The 15,839-nt window shown below is 42.3% G+C and overlaps 3 protein-coding genes across 3 annotated transcripts; all 3 read right to left on the minus strand.

Moving 5' to 3' along the window:
* Positions 1-803: 803 nt before the first annotated feature.
* Positions 804-1,909, minus strand: LOC147920527 (uncharacterized). Its single transcript, XM_087501114.1, has 3 exons — positions 1,706-1,909; positions 947-1,510; positions 804-824 (listed from the first exon to the last, which is right to left on the minus strand). The coding sequence occupies exons 1-3, from the start codon at positions 1,907-1,909 to the stop codon at positions 804-806; spliced, it is 789 nt and encodes a 262-aa protein (XP_087357240.1).
* A 2,948-nt stretch (positions 1,910-4,857) lies between these two features.
* Positions 4,858-6,012, minus strand: LOC104767832 (uncharacterized). The gene has a single exon (XM_010491805.2). The coding sequence runs from the start codon at positions 6,010-6,012 to the stop codon at positions 4,858-4,860; it is 1,155 nt and encodes a 384-aa protein (XP_010490107.2).
* A 7,265-nt stretch (positions 6,013-13,277) lies between these two features.
* On the minus strand, positions 13,278-15,680 carry LOC104766358 (uncharacterized). Its single transcript, XM_010490227.3, has 8 exons — positions 15,534-15,680; positions 15,004-15,306; positions 14,496-14,565; positions 14,342-14,397; positions 14,094-14,169; positions 13,949-13,985; positions 13,743-13,857; positions 13,278-13,636 (listed from the first exon to the last, which is right to left on the minus strand). The coding sequence occupies exons 2-8, from the start codon at positions 15,297-15,299 to the stop codon at positions 13,399-13,401; spliced, it is 888 nt and encodes a 295-aa protein (XP_010488529.2). The 5' UTR covers positions 15,300-15,306; positions 15,534-15,680; the 3' UTR covers positions 13,278-13,398.
* Positions 15,681-15,839: the final 159 nt, after the last annotated feature.

The following is a 15,839-nucleotide window of genomic DNA, read 5'->3' on the forward strand; positions in this document are numbered from 1 at the left end:
GTCTGGAGACATTGATCAAGAGGGGCGTTGCTATTCCCGAAGATAGGATGGTGCATCTTGCTGCTAGCGAGGAGGAGTTCCAGGCGAAAGTGAACCAAGTCGCAGTGCCTACACTCTTTGACGGTGATCTCGAGCCATTCCCGGAGCTGCTGATGCAGGTGGTGATGATGTCGCAAAGAAGTGATATGTCCTTGTCCCATTGCTTGTTGCTTTTGATTTCTCTTTTGTTATTGCGAACTTGATCGCTGATTGCTTTTGTAATTTTCCTTTCGGTGTTGCAAACTTTGCTGTTTCTGCTTTATGGAAGATTTTTGCGCATAAATTTGATTATTGCCGATTTCATTCCCTTCATTATGATGAAGTTTCTTCTGAATGATCACACAAAGTTCGATTATTGGGTACAAGAGAGATGCGACATTTTCGTTGTTTGCACGGCATATTTTGCAGTGCAGGACGTCTCCTGGCTTACCCTGGATATGTTGTTCCCCGAAACGTCTCGAGTAGACAAGGTGGACTTGTCGTACTATTTTAGGTGCGGTACGCGTGACCGGCCTACCCTGTGGGTGCTGCAGGAATTGTGGGTGTACGAGTCGGGGTCTCGGCTTATTCACTCTGGTTCCTGTTAGCTATGCGAGTCTGGACTCGGCTTAAAATGTCCTACCGAAGTAAGAACATGGATTATTTCACCACTGCACCGATGCGGAGCGCGTTTTAGAGCTGTGCGCCTGGCCAGGGCGTCAGAATAAGAGTCGATAGATTGCTCAAGAATGTTTCATTGCGAAACTTTTAGTTTTTTATTATAGTTACACCTCTTGAAAGGCTGCCTACGTACCCTCGAAAGAGATCAAACCATTCGTAGTTCAAATTACAAGTAAATGCTCGATGACGAGCGTCTTTTTTTTTTTTTTTTTTTTTTTTTTTTTTTTTTTTTTTGCGGTAGATGGACTAATGATAGTAGCCCTTGAGGTTGGCAGAGTTCCAGGATCGTGGGACTGGCGTGCTGTTCATCTCGAGTATCTGGTAAACGCCGGGTTTGACGATCTTGGAAGTACGGACCTTCCCAATGCGCACCGAGTTTTCCAGCGTTCTTCTCCCTTGTATTCTCGAAGACTTTGCGGAGGACGAGATAACCCTCGGTGAAGTGGCGAGATTTGACTTTCTTATTGTAGAATTTTGCGGCAGCTTGCTGGTAGTTTTGGATGCGTAGTAGAGCTTGGTCGCACTCTTCTTCAATGAACAGTAGTCTGTCGCACAACATTTTGTTGTTCAAATCAGGATTATTAACGAGCATGGAGCCTCGAAGCGTGGGGATTCCTACTTCAGCCGGTGCGAGTGCTTCCATGTCGTAGGCGAGAGAGAATGGTGTTCGACCGGTATACGTGCATGGAGAGGTTCGGTGCGACCATAAGACGCCGTCGAGTTCATCAGCCCATAGACATTTCTTTGCATCGAGGCGTTTCTTGATTCCAGCGAGTATAGTCTTGTTAGTTTCCTCTGCTTGTCTGTTGCCCTACGGGCATCTTGGAGTAGATTTACTTAGGCGAATCCGCCAGCCAGCACAGAATCCTTTAAACTGTAGGGAAATAAATTGAGGGCCGTTGTCATATATGATATCGTACGGAAGTCCATGCCGGCATATGATGTTTTTCTAGACCAAATTCTGGACTTCATTTGCTTCTAGCGAGGCATACGATTCTGCTTAAACCCACTTTGTAAAGTAGTCCATCATGATATGGAGATACTTCTTCTGGTTAGATGGTGTTAGCGGACCGACAATATCCATCGCCCATCGCATGAAGGGGTAAGGCGGTGACGTTGTTCGCAGAAGTTCGGTTGGAGAATGGATGAATGGTGCGTGGCGCTGACACTTTTCGTACTTGGCTGCAAAGGTAGTGCAATCGGCGACCATGGTTGGCCAGAAATGTCCATTTTGACGGATTCGAAGTGCTAGAGCACGACCGTTTGAGTGGTTTCAGCCTGCGCCTTCGTGGACTTCTCGCATGATGTCGTTGACGTCCTTCGTATTAACGCAGATGAGCAGAGCGCCTGCAGCGTCTCGCCGAAACAAGCTACCGTCCAACATCGTTTAATGGACGCAATCGTCGAGTTTCCCACTTATCTTTTGGACTGATTCCGTCAGCGATGTAGGCGATAATTTCGGTTTGCTAATCGACATCTGCGGAAGTATCAGGAACTTGAGCTGGGGCTGGTGGAGCCGGGGTTGGAATGGGCGTGGCGGAGGTGGTTGCGATTGCTAAGACATTGCTTAAGCTTGTTGGCGTGTCCGTGGAGGGGGCAGTTTCAAGGGGCTTGGTCGGGGCGGGTGGTAACAAGTTGACGTCGATACTCGGTCGATCAATGCTCTCTACGGGAATTACTCTTCGGAGATCAGGATCAGATGTAGAAGCAAGCGTTGCAAGTGCATCAGCTGGAGCATTGTCGCTTCGTGCAATCTTGACGAGCTCAAAGAACTCGAATTTATGGGATAAGTCGCGAACAACTTTGAGGTAGGCATCCATGCGTGCGTGTTTTGCTGCATAATCTCCACTAAACTGACGCATTACCAGCTGAGAATCACAATAAGCTTGGATCTTCTTGACGCCGATTCCGTGTGCGAGACGCAGTCCAACGATTAGTGCTTCATACTCAGCGTCGTTGTTAGAAGCAGAGAAAGCAAGGCGGAATGACTGCTCCAAGATTTCACCTGTTGGCGAGGTTAAGCGTACGCCTGCTCCCGAGCCCATCTTTGACGAAGAACCATCTACGTGAAGTGACCATATCTCAGGTGGAGGGGTGTCAGCTTCGAGTTCAGGAGAGAGTTCAACGAGAACTTGTGATTTAGCGCATGTGCGGTTTTTGTACTCAATGTTACATTCGCTTAACTCAACTGCCCATTTCGTGAGGCGTCCTGACTGGATCGGGCTGTGAAGGATTGTTCGGAGAGGCTGATTCATCAGGACTTCGATAGTGTGAGACTGGAAATAAGGGCGAAGCATGCGGGCTGAGATAACGACCGCGTATGCGAGCTTCTCGAGATTTGTGTATCGAGGTTCTGCGCCGTCGAGAGTTTTGCTTACATAAAAGATAGGGTGCTGCTCTCCGCGATCTTCTCTGACGAGCACACCACTTACAGCCGAACAGGAGATGGCGATGTAGAGATACAGAGTTTCTCCTTGTTCTGGTTTAGCGAGTACTAGTGGAGATGAGAGATAGTCTTTTAATTCCTTGAATGCCGATTCACATTTTTAGTCCCATTCAAAACGTTTGTTTCCGCGAAAGAGCTGGTAAAATGGCAAGCACTTGTCCGTTGAGCGAGAGATGAATCGATTCAGTGCGGCAATACGCCCAATAGGCGTTGTACCTCGCGGGTGTTCCTTGGAGAGGGAAGATTGATGATTGCCGAAATCTGCTTCGGATTTGCTTCTATACCGCATTTCGTGACGCCAAACATGCATTTCGCCGGGTTTAGCTTCATGTTGTACTTGTTCAGATATCAAAACATTGTTTCAGGTGTGAAACGTGGTATGTAGCTTGAGCCGATTTGACGAGCATGTCATCAATGTAAACTTCCATTGGCCGCCCAAGTTGACTTGCGAACATCCGGTTTACCAAGCGCTGATACGTTGCTCCCGCGTTCTTCAGTCCGAAAGGCATGACTCTGTAACAGAAAGTGCCTTGTTCGGTGATAAACGCAGTCTTTTCGCGGTCGTCTTTGTGCATCATTATTTGGTTGTAACCTGAGAACGCATCCATGAAAGATAACAATTCATTTCCAGTTGTGGCTTCGATGAGCTGATCAATGCACGGAAGGGGGAAACTGTCTTTCGGACAAGCTTTGTTGAGGTCTGTGAAGTCGACACACACTCTCCACGTACCATTCTTTTTCTTAACCACGACTGGGTTACTTAGCCAATCTGGATAACGAATTTCAGTGATTGATCCTACGTCAAGTAGGTTCCGCACCGAGCTTGCGATGCTTTTGCTTAACGGGTTTGTAAGTTGGATCGACGTTCAGCTCGTGGCTTGTAATGCTGTGATCGATTCCGGTCATATGATGTTCGTCCAGGCGAACGTGGTTGCGTTTTTACGCAAAAACTGAATGAGTTTGTCCCGCAGAGCTACTGGTAGCTCAGCGCCTATGCCGACACAGCCTTTTGGATCAGACAAATCGACGTTGACCTGGATCACGGATTCTTTTGTTGGCGGTGTACGTGGGTCTCGCGGAGGTTCGGACTCGGCAATCACGAATGCTCTTGCATTGCGCATCTTTTTCTCGACGATGAAGCAAGTTCGAGCCATCAGAGGATCTCCACGCAGCGTATAGATACCGTAAGCGTTTGGAAACTTGACACACTGGTGGTAAGTTGAAGCGACGGCGCGCATCTTGTGAAGCCAGGGTGTCCCCAAAATGACATTGTAGACGATGGGTTTGTCCACAATTGCAAAGTTGAAGCACTGCATGGTACCGCCAACTTAGATCGGAAGCATGATGGTTCCAACAGTCATTATGGTGTCTCCGTCGAATCCTGTTAGAGGCTGCGTGTCACCTGTCGTGTTTTATAGATCAATCTCCATCTGGATCAGTACATCCTTGAATATCATATTGACCGAGCTCCCGGTGTCAATAAGCATTCTTGTTATTGAGCTTTCTCCAATCACCATTTCTACGACTAGCGGATCGTTGTTTGGACTTGCATTGCATGCATCCTTGTCTGTAAAAATAATTGGATCGGAAGGCTTTTTGAACATGCTGCTATAAGATGGAGAGCTGCGTTTTGTTTCTGCTTCGCGGCAGTAAGCTTGGATCGATCGAACAGAGTCACAACATGTTGACAAGCCACCCATGATCATGTTGAGTCATCGGCGAGGAGCTGGTGCTTCCTCGAACTCTTGTCTGTCAAGATTCCGTTTTGGGGGAGGGGGTAGAGCAAGTTGATCGTGAGGAGGTAAACGCGCGACTTCCTGAGCTTGATCATTTTGCGCTATTTCTTCTATGTGCTGCCTACCATGTTGCTGCTCGTCCGCCAAGCAATACGGGTTGCCCACGTGCGTGTTAACCTTTCGTCGTTCCTGATCGACGTTAATATCTCCTCTTTTGTATTTGTGGAGTAGCAACAATTGTAGCGTTTTGCATTCTTCGGTGGAATGACCACCGAATTTGTGGAATTCGTAGTATCCGCACTTGCCCTTGTAACTAGGGCCTTTAGGTTCACGATGGTACTTATTCCAACGCTTGCTCTGAGTCTGCTCCTTTCCTTCGATGGCAAACATCGTTGACTTCCTCCCTTTTCCGCCCTTGGCGTAATCTATGTTGTAATGCTGGCGTGGCTCGTAGTATTCTTCCACGGCCTTGTTTTTAGAACTTGGAACTTTTTCGGTAACTTTTGGTTGGTCGGGGTTCCTTTCATCCTCCTCAACTTGGATGTACCGATTAGCACGTGCAAGTACTTCACCTAAGCTTGTGACGGGGAGGATTGTTAGGTCATCCTTGAATCTGGTGCCACGAGCGAGCGCGTTTTTCAATGCACCGATGGCGGACTCGTCGCTTCTAGCGAGTTGGGATACGACAATTTTAAATCTTTCCATGAATGTCCGTAATGACTCGTTAGGCTTTTGATACATTCTCCACAAGTTGGCATTCGATGCAGGCACACGCATGAAGCATTGGTGATGTTGAAGAAAGGCGGTTGTCAGTGCTTCATAGCCATCGATCGAATTAGCCTTCAGTCTTGAAAACCAGTTCAATGCTTCGCCAGTTAGACTCTCGACGAATAGCTGACAACTTCCCGCGTCTTCCTCTTCTGGTGAGAAGTACGAACTTCCGATGTGGATAGACATCGACTTCAAGAAGACAGTGGGGTCTCCCTTTCCGTCGTATGGTATTGGCTTATTCTTGTTGGTGTCGAGGTTGCGTCTCACTCTGACACCTGAGACTCTTGAGGTGAAAGGCGAACGCCGTGCTTCTGCCAGAACGGTCTCCAGCTCTGGTGCCACGCTTGTTACACGGTGCATCTGAGACGTAATCTTCTTCAGCTAGGCTTGCATCTGCTGAAGCTCTTGCTTGAGGGCACGATTTTCGGCATTCTCGGGTTGATTCAGCCCAGCACGTCGATCCATGAGTATCTGATCAGTTTGTAAATGCACTATCGGCTGCTCGCCATTGGGTCCAATGACGATCGACGAGAGTCAGGGCCTTCCGTTAGCGTGATGCTCAGTTCGCGGAGCGTTGTGCTCAGCTCTCGGGGTGTTGTACTCAGCTCGCGGAGTGTTATGCTCAACTCGCGCAGGGTTGTACTCAGCTTGCAGAGTATTGTGCTCAGCTCGCGGAGTGCGTGGTGCCAGCGCGTCTTTCGTCTCGCACGCATCGAGATTCAGATTGTGGTCGCGTACGACGCCCCACTTGGTCATTTTGGCCCTGTGATGCCATCTGTGTCGCTTGGCCACTCATACGGTCCAGGATCCTCCGTACGGCTTCATCGAGCGCAGCCTGACTGATGGTTACGCCTCTCCGCGCGCGGTTGGGAGTAGTGTTTGCGGCTGCGCGGTTGGTTGGAGTGGCGCCGTCAGCTGCACGATCAGGCGGGGTAGTGTCGTTCGTTACGCCATTTGTCTGGATGACGCGCGTAGCGCCTACGGCTTCGCGGTCAGCTGGATTGTCGCCTACGGCTGCACGTTCTGGTGGGATAGCGCCATTGGCTAGGCCATTGGTCGGAGCGACGCGCCTAGCGTCTACGGCTTTGCGGTCAGTTGGATTGACGCCTTGGAGCTGGTTCGTCCTCAAACGGGTGCGGCCCCATATGGTTGGCCTTGGGGACTCGACACGAGCTGCGGGAGATCGGGGCGTGGAGGAGTCGACGCCTTCGTTGCTGGAGAGATCAGTATGAGACATGCTTCAGGTTTTCCAAAAACGCCTTTGTCTTCAACTCTATTCGTCAAATGAAAGGATTCCGTCTAACCCCACGGTGGGCGCCAAATTGTTGATGTGTTAAACCGACAATATAAATAAAACGAGTCTTAATGGGGATGAATCGGGACTGGTCCTTTTATTAACGTATAATTGAAGTGAGGGTTTACAGGAAATGACAATTAGGGAGTTAAGCGCAGTTAATACGAAAATAATGCTCTTCTCTCTCTAATTGTCCAAAAAGTGGATCCAGAGCTCTGACAACGACCTCTGGTATTTATAGTGGGCCAATGACCTAGGGCTTCTTTTATTTCTCTGTAAAATGACAATTTTGCCCCTGCAACCAGATGGGTCAGATCCATGACTTCAGGCCCTAAATCTCTTAAGAATCTTCTGTTTGGACTCCAAAAATATTGGGGGCAAAGCCCATATCCAACAATACTCACTTTATTCTTTTTTGTATTCTTATTTTCACATGACCGAACTGTTGTAGTTAATTGTATGTATCCCATTTTGTCCCATGAATCTCGAAAAATAATCCTACATATTATGTTTTAGTTTTAATATTATTTTGCCAAATATGTTACAAGCTTTTAATTTCACTTACTTCTATTATTATAAAAACACCAGAATATGATATATATATATATATATAATCCCCATGCACACACTTGCATTGCCAACAGTCAGATTGGATAACTCATTCGGTAATGGAACAAACTAATATATAGCTCTCTTTTTTTCCTTCTCTACCGAAAGCGATTAGAAGATATGAATGAAATCCATTGATTGCTTAACTACTAGTAAGATAAGAAGAAACAATTTTAATCAGTTTTGAGACTTTGAACACTTTCAATGTCCTCCTCGTGCAAACCAAATCGATTAGTCATAAAACTTTGTTCAATCTATTGATTTTAATTAGAGTCATCGAACTTACGATTCGTGAAAACCTTCTTTTTGGTTCCTTTCAGAGCATTCTTTCGATACCAATTAAACAATATTATGTTGGCATCAACTTAAGGAAATGTGGTAATACTTATTCAACCGGGCAATGGTTAAGAGATAAGGATTAAAGTGTTTAGGAGCTATCTAAGCACAAGGTGTTTTCCTAATAGGATTAGGACTAAGAGTTTTATATATAAGGAGATGTCAGGGTGTGATATAACTTATGAGTTGTGAGAGAGATTGGAGAGCTTAAGTTTTTGATGAAGTTTTCTTACGTAATAAGTGTTCTTTATATTCAATCTTTAACTCTTAAATTGAGAACAATATTTGGTATCAGAGCGAGTAAGTTACGATGGCAAAGAATGATGATGTTAAAACAGCAACGAGCAAGCAAAAGGAAGGAGGAGGACCTTCCTCCATCAAGTGTCCGATGCTAAACGCAAGCAACTACACTCTTTGGGCTATGCGCATGAGGATACTACTTAGAGTTAACAAAGCATGGGATATTATAGAAACAAAGGAGGAAAACGAAGACATGAACAATCTTTTGAGCTTAAACACCCACTTGAGTTCACGTCACTTGAGTTCAAATCCTACTGTGAAAACTCAGGTATAACACGACACCTTACTGCTCCCTACTCACCGCAACAGAACGGGTTTGTAGAGAGAAGAAACCGAACACTCATGGAGATGACCAGGAGCATTATGAAGCATATGAGTATCCCAAATCATCTATGGGGAGAAACAGTGAGACATTCGACTTATCTTCTTAATCGGATAGCTACAAGAGCTGTGAAAGACAGAACACCATATGAGTTGTTCTGTAACAAGAAACCAAGTGCTGAGCACCTTCGGATATTTGGATGCATTGGTTATGCAAAGGTGGACACGCCGCATCTCAAGAAGCTTGACGACAGGTCACGGAGTTTGGTGCATTTAGGGTTAGATCTGATAACTCAGAGAATAGTGATAAGTCGTGATGTCATCTTTGATGAAACAAAAGAATGGTTGTGGAAGGAGAGTACTCAAGAACAGAACAGAGCTGAAAATTTCGAAATACAGTTTGGAGTGTTTGGAAATCATGGGATCAGAGGAGATGATCAAAACATTGCTACTATAGAACAACCAAAAACAGAGGAGAATGATGCAGAACTCGAGGATCAAAGCAGTGAGCCGGAGGATACAGAATCTAACCATGATGAAGGAGAATTCGAACATGAGGAGAATGAAGCTAATGAAGGACAACTAGTGTTGAGAAATCGAAGGAGAGCAGCTGTTAATGTGTATAGATAATGAGCCTAGAGATTTTTATGAAGCAAGAGAGTCGAAGCAATGGTTAGCAGCATGTAAAGAAGAGATGAATTCAATCACAAAGAATCATACTTGGAGTCTAGTTGAGTTGCCACATGGAGCAAAGGCTATAGGCTTGAAGTGGGTGTTTAAGCTCAAAAGGAATTCTGATGGAAGCATAAGTAAGTATAAGGCTAGGCTAGTGGCAAAAGGGTATGTTCAGAGATATGGAATTGATTTCGAGGATGTGTTTGCACCAGTTGTACGAATAGAGACAATCCGCCTACTTATAAGTCTCGCTGCATCAAGAGGATGGGAGGTACATCACCTAGACGTCAAAACAGCGTTTCTTAATGGAGAATTGAAAGAGACAGTTTACGTTTCACAGCCTGACGGTTTCACTGTAGAAGGGAGCAAGGATAAAGTATACAAGCTTCACAAGGTTCTGTATGGCCTAAAACAAGCTCCGAGAGCTTGGAATGAGAAGCTTAATCAAGTTCTCAAGGAACTCCGATTCAGAAAATGTTCTAAGGAGCCATTGGTTTTCCGGAAGAAGGTGAATCAAGAGATTCTTCTTGTTGCAGTTTATGTCGATGATATATTTGTTTCGGGAACAAGTACATCGGTCATCGAGAGTTTTAAGAAAGAAATGTCCCTGCAGTTTGAGATGAGTGATCTCAGTAAACTGACTTATTATCTAGGCATTAAGGTTTGCCAACGTCAAGATGGAATAACACTGAGTCAAGAGCGTTATGCATTGAGAATCTTAGAAGAAACTGGCATGAAAGACTGTAACTCGGTAGGAACGCCGATGGAAGCTGGTATTAAGTTTTCTAAAGCAGAGAAGGAGAAAGATATTGATGGGACTAGTTATAGGAGGGTTGTAGGTTGTTTGCGATACTTACTTCACACACGACCTGATCTATCCTATTGTGTGGGAGTCTTAAGTCGATATATGCAGGCTCCAAAGGAGTCTCATGGAGCTGCGTTGAAGCAATGTCTCAGGTATCTACGAGGCACTACTGCATTGGGATTAACATTTAAGAGCTCTTCTGTAGGAGATTTGAGGTTAGTTGGTTATAGTGACAGCAGTCACAATGTGGATCCTGATGATGGAAGGAGCACAACCGGACATGTGTTTTATCTTGGTGGCAGTCTAATTACTTAGTGTTCACAGAAACATGACACGGTAGCTTTATCTTCTTGCGAGGCTGAATTCATGGCTGCAACCGAGGCAGCGAGACAAGCAATCTAGCTCCAAGAGTTGCTTAGCGAGATTACAATGTTCGCATGTGAGAAGGTTCTCATTCGAATAGATAATGAGTCTGCAATTGTCCTCACGAAGAATCCAGTGTTTCATGGACGCAGTAAGCATATACACACTCGATATCATTTTATTAGAGAGTGTGTAGAGAATGGACAAGTAGAGGTCGAGCATGTTCCCGGTGAGAAGCAAAAGGCGGACATCTTGACAAAGCCTCTGGGGAGAATAAAATTCAAGGAAATGTGAGAGTTAATTGGAGTAAGAGACTTCAAGCTTAGAAGGGAGAATGTTGACTTAAGCATGAAGTCAACTTGAGAAAATGTGGTAATCCTTATCCAACTGGGCAATGGTTAAGAGATAAAGATCAAAGTGTTTAGGAGCTATCTAAGCACAAGGTGTTTTTCTAATAGGATTAGGACTAAGAGTTTTATATATAAGGAGATGTCAGGATGTGACATAACTTATGAGTTGTGAGAGAGACTGGAGAGTTTAAGTTTTTGAGAAAGTTTTAAGTAATAAAGAAAGGTGTTCTTTATATTCAATCTTTAACTCTTAAATTGAGAACAATATATTATGCTAAAATCAAATCAGAACATATAATCATTTTAATTTTAATAATCGAATAGAGACATTACTTAAACAATATTCCTACCAATTAACTCATTTGAGCTAATCTATTTAAATTGTTATGTTATTTAGTTAGCATTTGGTGAAATGAAATGTGAATATGTGCTCTTTTATTCAAATTTAATTTGTTTATTATATAAAGCATTAATGTATCAACCATTATTCCGTTTTTGTGAGCGTAAGAATTGTTTTACGTTCATCATCTTTAGATATGTATGTGGCCTTTGACTTCGATAATATATAAAAATAGTACTAGCTATGTATACCTGCTCCAACATATATGATGAAGTTAAGTTAAGCATATTTTTTTCTTCAGTAGCAAGTTCCTAAATCGTCGAGAAGAGTTTCCCTATGCGCATAATTTGATTAATCAGTGATCACTCTGATGGCAAAATTGACAACTTCTCTGTTCTTTTGAAAACATAAATTAGGCTTCAGTAGTAACACTATTTTAGTTAAATACGCTTTATTTAAAGCGTCAAAACCTATCAATATTTTAAGCAAAAACAATTATATGGAATAAAAATCGAGTAAAAAAAGTTTTTTAGTACCCAACAATAAACGAAAATATGTGTCTACGTTCATTATTGGATTAATGATTAACAAGCACTTGCTCAAAATATGCATAATCTTCGAAGTTATCCAAATCGAGAAAAGCTAGAGTTGGAGTTTGCATGTTAAACAGAAGGTATAAAATAGAATAGAAAAGATGACAAATTATGAGTATGACTTTCTTAATTACTAAAAACAAACCCCAACGAATATGTATATGATATGATGATGATCATCATATTCATATCTATCATACTACCAATACACCCCCAATTATTCCATAAAAGCTATAAAGTCGTAAGAGATTATTCCATGAACATGAGCATGAACATGATGATGATCATCATATTTCTATCATACCACTAATTCTTATTTTTCCTCTAAAGGTATCTTCTTTCATTATTTTTACAAAATATATTTATTTCAAGAAATCTATTTCACAGGTTTAATTAGAATAGAGACAGTATTTGTTAAATGGTTAACTAATTAAGAGACTCTACGAACCTAGTTTTTTTTTCTTAGTTAAATTAATAGTTTTAAAATCTTTCGAATGAATTATGTATAATTTAAATACATTTTTCTAGGATGAAACAAGCCATAACATATAATTATTTTTTAAAAAAACAAACTAGAGGAATATGTTTTATTCATCGAGTAAATCTTTTTTAGTATCACAATAAGCGAAATATATGTTTACGTACGTTCAGTTCATTATAGGATTATTATAGAACGTAGATGAAGTCGATCGTCATCATCTACATCGATCAAGAAACAGGAAAAACAAAACAAAAAAAACGCATACACTTAATAAGAAGATATAAGCCATGGTCTGGCTTTGGCGTGCGGCCGCTTCTTTGATCCCAAACTCGCGACCATCGGAGCTCTTCAACACGATCATCTTCGTTGGCATTCATTTTTTTTTTCTTTCTCCGGAAGCAATTTGGTGAAAGAATTGAAGAATTGAGAGAACGGTAGAATAAAAAGGTGATGATTGATGGAAGTTATGAACCAATGCGTCCATTTATTTTATAAGCCAATTCGTAGATGTATTTGCGTCAAGTAAGTCACAAACAAAAGCATGAAGTTGCATTTCTACTCATGTTAATGTTGGAAGAGTAGGAGTCTGTTGGTTTTTCAACAGAAAAACTTAACTTGGCATACTAGCCTGAAGCTAGCCTGGAATGATATGTTCAAGACTGGGATAATGCTAAGAATTACATCCAAAGTCTTCACCAAATACAAAATCATCAAGACCCAAATGGAAGCGGAAGGATCCAAAGGCAAGGATACGAGCATTGGCTGGATGGATGAAATGTACATTTCCACAACACACCAATCAATCAAAAGCATGCTGGCTTTTCCGAGATGAAATGGGTAGCTACAGAGGAGCGGAACAGGCTTTAGGATTACCCACTTCATGTGTTTTAGAGGGTGAATTGCAAGCTTTAACAATTGCGATGCAACATGCGTGGTCTCAAGTGGTGTTTGAAGGTGAAAGTAAGATTGTCTAAGTCTTAATGCAGGGAAACAGTCTTTAACTTTGGGAGTTAACCCATTTCATGTGCACTATTGGCAGAATCGATTTACGGCAGTGGTGTTCAAGTGGACACCGAGAACAACCAACCACCACGCGGATGTTTTGGCCCGACTTGACATTCCAAATAACAGTAGTTTTCAGTTTTATAATTATGTTCCTTTGTTTCTTGAGAAATCCTACTTTATCGTATAAGATAACCTTTGTTATTCTCAGAAATGTAATTCTAAAATAATATATAGGTAGATCCATGAACAATGTTACAAGCATATCTACTTAGATTTAGAGTTCATCATGCATGCGTTGTTGTGGAGGAATATTAACAGTAGGAACTGTATTGCCATCAAACTGTTGTCCGAGAGGCATGGCACCATCTCCTACACCATTTGCTGCTCTTCCAGCTAATTGAGATTTAATAGCAGCAGTAGCCATTCGTTGCAGTTTCAGAATTCCGATGCGTTTTGAAACAACGTAAACCACAGCAATGACAAAGAGAGAAAATCCAACTATCAGGATTATCCTGTTTGATAGTGCCACAAGAACCACAGAAAACAAAGAGTGAGTTAGTTATTATTACTCACCTAAAGATTGGTTTAGTTAAACAGAGTCTGTTCTCTTTCAAATACCTGTCAATTACATCTTGACGCTGCATTGTCGAAAGCAGATTACGGGTCCTCGACAACAGAGACTTATGCCCTTTGTATTCACTCTCGGCTTTTTTAAGTACTCCAGTAGATTCATCTACAAATGTAAACATGGATAATATAGAATTTTGTTGTCTTAACCTGTTTCACTAAATACTCAGTTATCTAGCATACTATGAATGACATACCAAAAGCCACGAGAGTGTTTGTACTTCTTTCAACCTCCTGTAACCCAACAAGGTGAAGAGAGAATAATTAATCAGACAATTTAGCTTTTCTTTTATGAATTAAAAAGCCGAAAATGCAAACCAATTGTAACTGCACAATCCTGACCTGAACCATCAGCTGCCGTGTACGCCTGAGACTTTCAGTTACGCTTTCGGCATTCGACGTCACGCCAGCATTTGCTCTAGAAACAATCAAAATTGTTATAAATTCACTAGAAACCAACACTGAACTCTTTTGTTAGCGCGTGATTGATTTACCAATAAAAAAAGCATAATAAAGGTTAAACATTTTCAACAGGCAACCCAATAGAATGGCTGTGTTTAGCAGGAGAGATATAGCCAGGAAGAACATACTGTCGTTTACGTCTGAGAACTGTGGACTCTGTTCCACCACCGAGGAGAAGCTCTCTCTACAATCATTGAAAGCACTCTTTATACAACAAATATTAAAGGAGATGGCTGGTAAAAATAGCGACAGAGAGAGAATGCTTATGCCATGAGACTTTACCTCTTCTTGAGCTGCTTTCCTCATGTTATCCTTAGCTTGTAAATTAGCATTTCTCAGGTTTACCCTCAAACTGACCACAAACACAATGACCCAGATGTCATTCAAACACAATAATAGTAGCTCTGCTGCTACTGTGGACAATAATCATTCATACCCTGTATTTAATAAATGCTTAACAGAATTGTAGTATAGGCAACACTCAAATTAGTTTCCCCCATTTTACCTTTCCCTGAACTCATACTTTGACTCTAAGTGATTGAGATCAAACTCAAGCTCAAGGAAATACTTTGAAACACACATATAACATTCCTCTTGTTTTTACAAACTACAACAACGATGGACTCAAGTGTACCCCTACGCCAAGGTTAAACGCCCACTATAACATCATTTTTACTATAGATTGAATCACTCTACTCAACTGAGGTTCTTTGTTCTACTTCTGAATGTTGTAGATTCCACACACGCAGACAGTAAACCAAATTGCAAAGAAAATAAATAAATAAAATACCTGTGATATTGATTCTTCCAGGTTTCAAGCAGCGACAGAGTGGACTGAACCTGATCATCAGAAGGAAGCTGAGGCGCGAGGAGATCCAAGTTGAATTGCAAAGAATTGAGAAGAGAGAGAGCATCCTGAGCCAATCCGTTGCGCCTCTGTAGCGACATCTCCTTCTCCTCTCCTCCTTCTCCTCCTCTCCTTGATTTGCCATACTCTTGAATCGCCATGATATGTTCAATCGTCTTCTCGTACGCGTCTTCCCATTCTCTCTTCGTCTTCTCAACTTCAACAACAACCTCATCCATGTCTCAACTGCAAACTTATATTAAGCAAATTAAGCAAACGAATATGCATGAAATACAAAAGCGCAAGCGAAATCTTCGAATTCAATCCGCTAAAAAAGTTCTCTCTACATAGCCTACAACTATCACTCACTAGAGGAAACTGTAATCGGCATAATAATCTAATGGTTTCTGTATTCACTACAGGAACGGTATCAGAATACTCAAATGTTGGGATATAAGGGACATGAAACTTACATTACTAAGATATAAGGTTGAAGAAGAGAGACACGCAATTGAAGAAGACGATCGGCGAACCAGCGAGAAAGTGTCGGAGATCAAAATCCGATCGGAAGAGATCTTAAAATTCGATTCTGGGCAATGGAAGAAGCAATTTTTGTTTTTAATTTGGGGAGGATGAGAATTAAACTAAAACGACGTAGTTTTACATAAATTATCGGTTTTACATAAACCACGACTATTATGAACCCGGTTCTCTTGCAATTGGAGTTGAACTGTCATTTAGACTGGTTCAATGTCCGGTTTATATTCTCATCGTTAAAA

Source organism: Camelina sativa, chromosome 19 (assembly GCF_030686135.1).
Source record: "Camelina sativa cultivar CO46 ecotype springtype chromosome 19, ASM3068613v1".
Taxonomy (NCBI): domain Eukaryota; kingdom Viridiplantae; phylum Streptophyta; class Magnoliopsida; order Brassicales; family Brassicaceae; genus Camelina; species Camelina sativa.

Excerpts from the sequence above, each read along its gene's own strand:
- LOC147920527 (XM_087501114.1), bottom strand. The coding sequence starts at position 1,909 with ATGGTCGCCGATTGCACTACCTTTGCAGCCAAGTACGAAAAGTGTCAG. Across the intron at positions 1,511-1,705 it reads TGGACTACTTTACAAAGTGG|GGCAACAGACAAGCAGAGGA; the intron begins GTTTAAGCAGAA and ends AGATGCCCGTAG. Across the intron at positions 825-946 it reads CTCAAGGGCTACTATCATTA|GCAGCCTTTCAAGAGGTGTA; the intron begins GTCCATCTACCG and ends GAGGGTACGTAG.
- LOC104767832 (XM_010491805.2), bottom strand. The coding sequence starts at position 6,012 with ATGCACCGTGTAACAAGCGTGGCACCAGAGCTGGAGACCGTTCTGGCA.
- LOC104766358 (XM_010490227.3), bottom strand. The coding sequence starts at position 15,299 with ATGGATGAGGTTGTTGTTGAAGTTGAGAAGACGAAGAGAGAATGGGAA. Across the intron at positions 13,986-14,093 it reads CACGGCAGCTGATGGTTCAG|GAGGTTGAAAGAAGTACAAA; the intron begins GTCAGGATTGTG and ends GTTGGGTTACAG. Across the intron at positions 13,637-13,742 it reads CGTCAAGATGTAATTGACAG|GATAATCCTGATAGTTGGAT; the intron begins GTATTTGAAAGA and ends ACTATCAAACAG.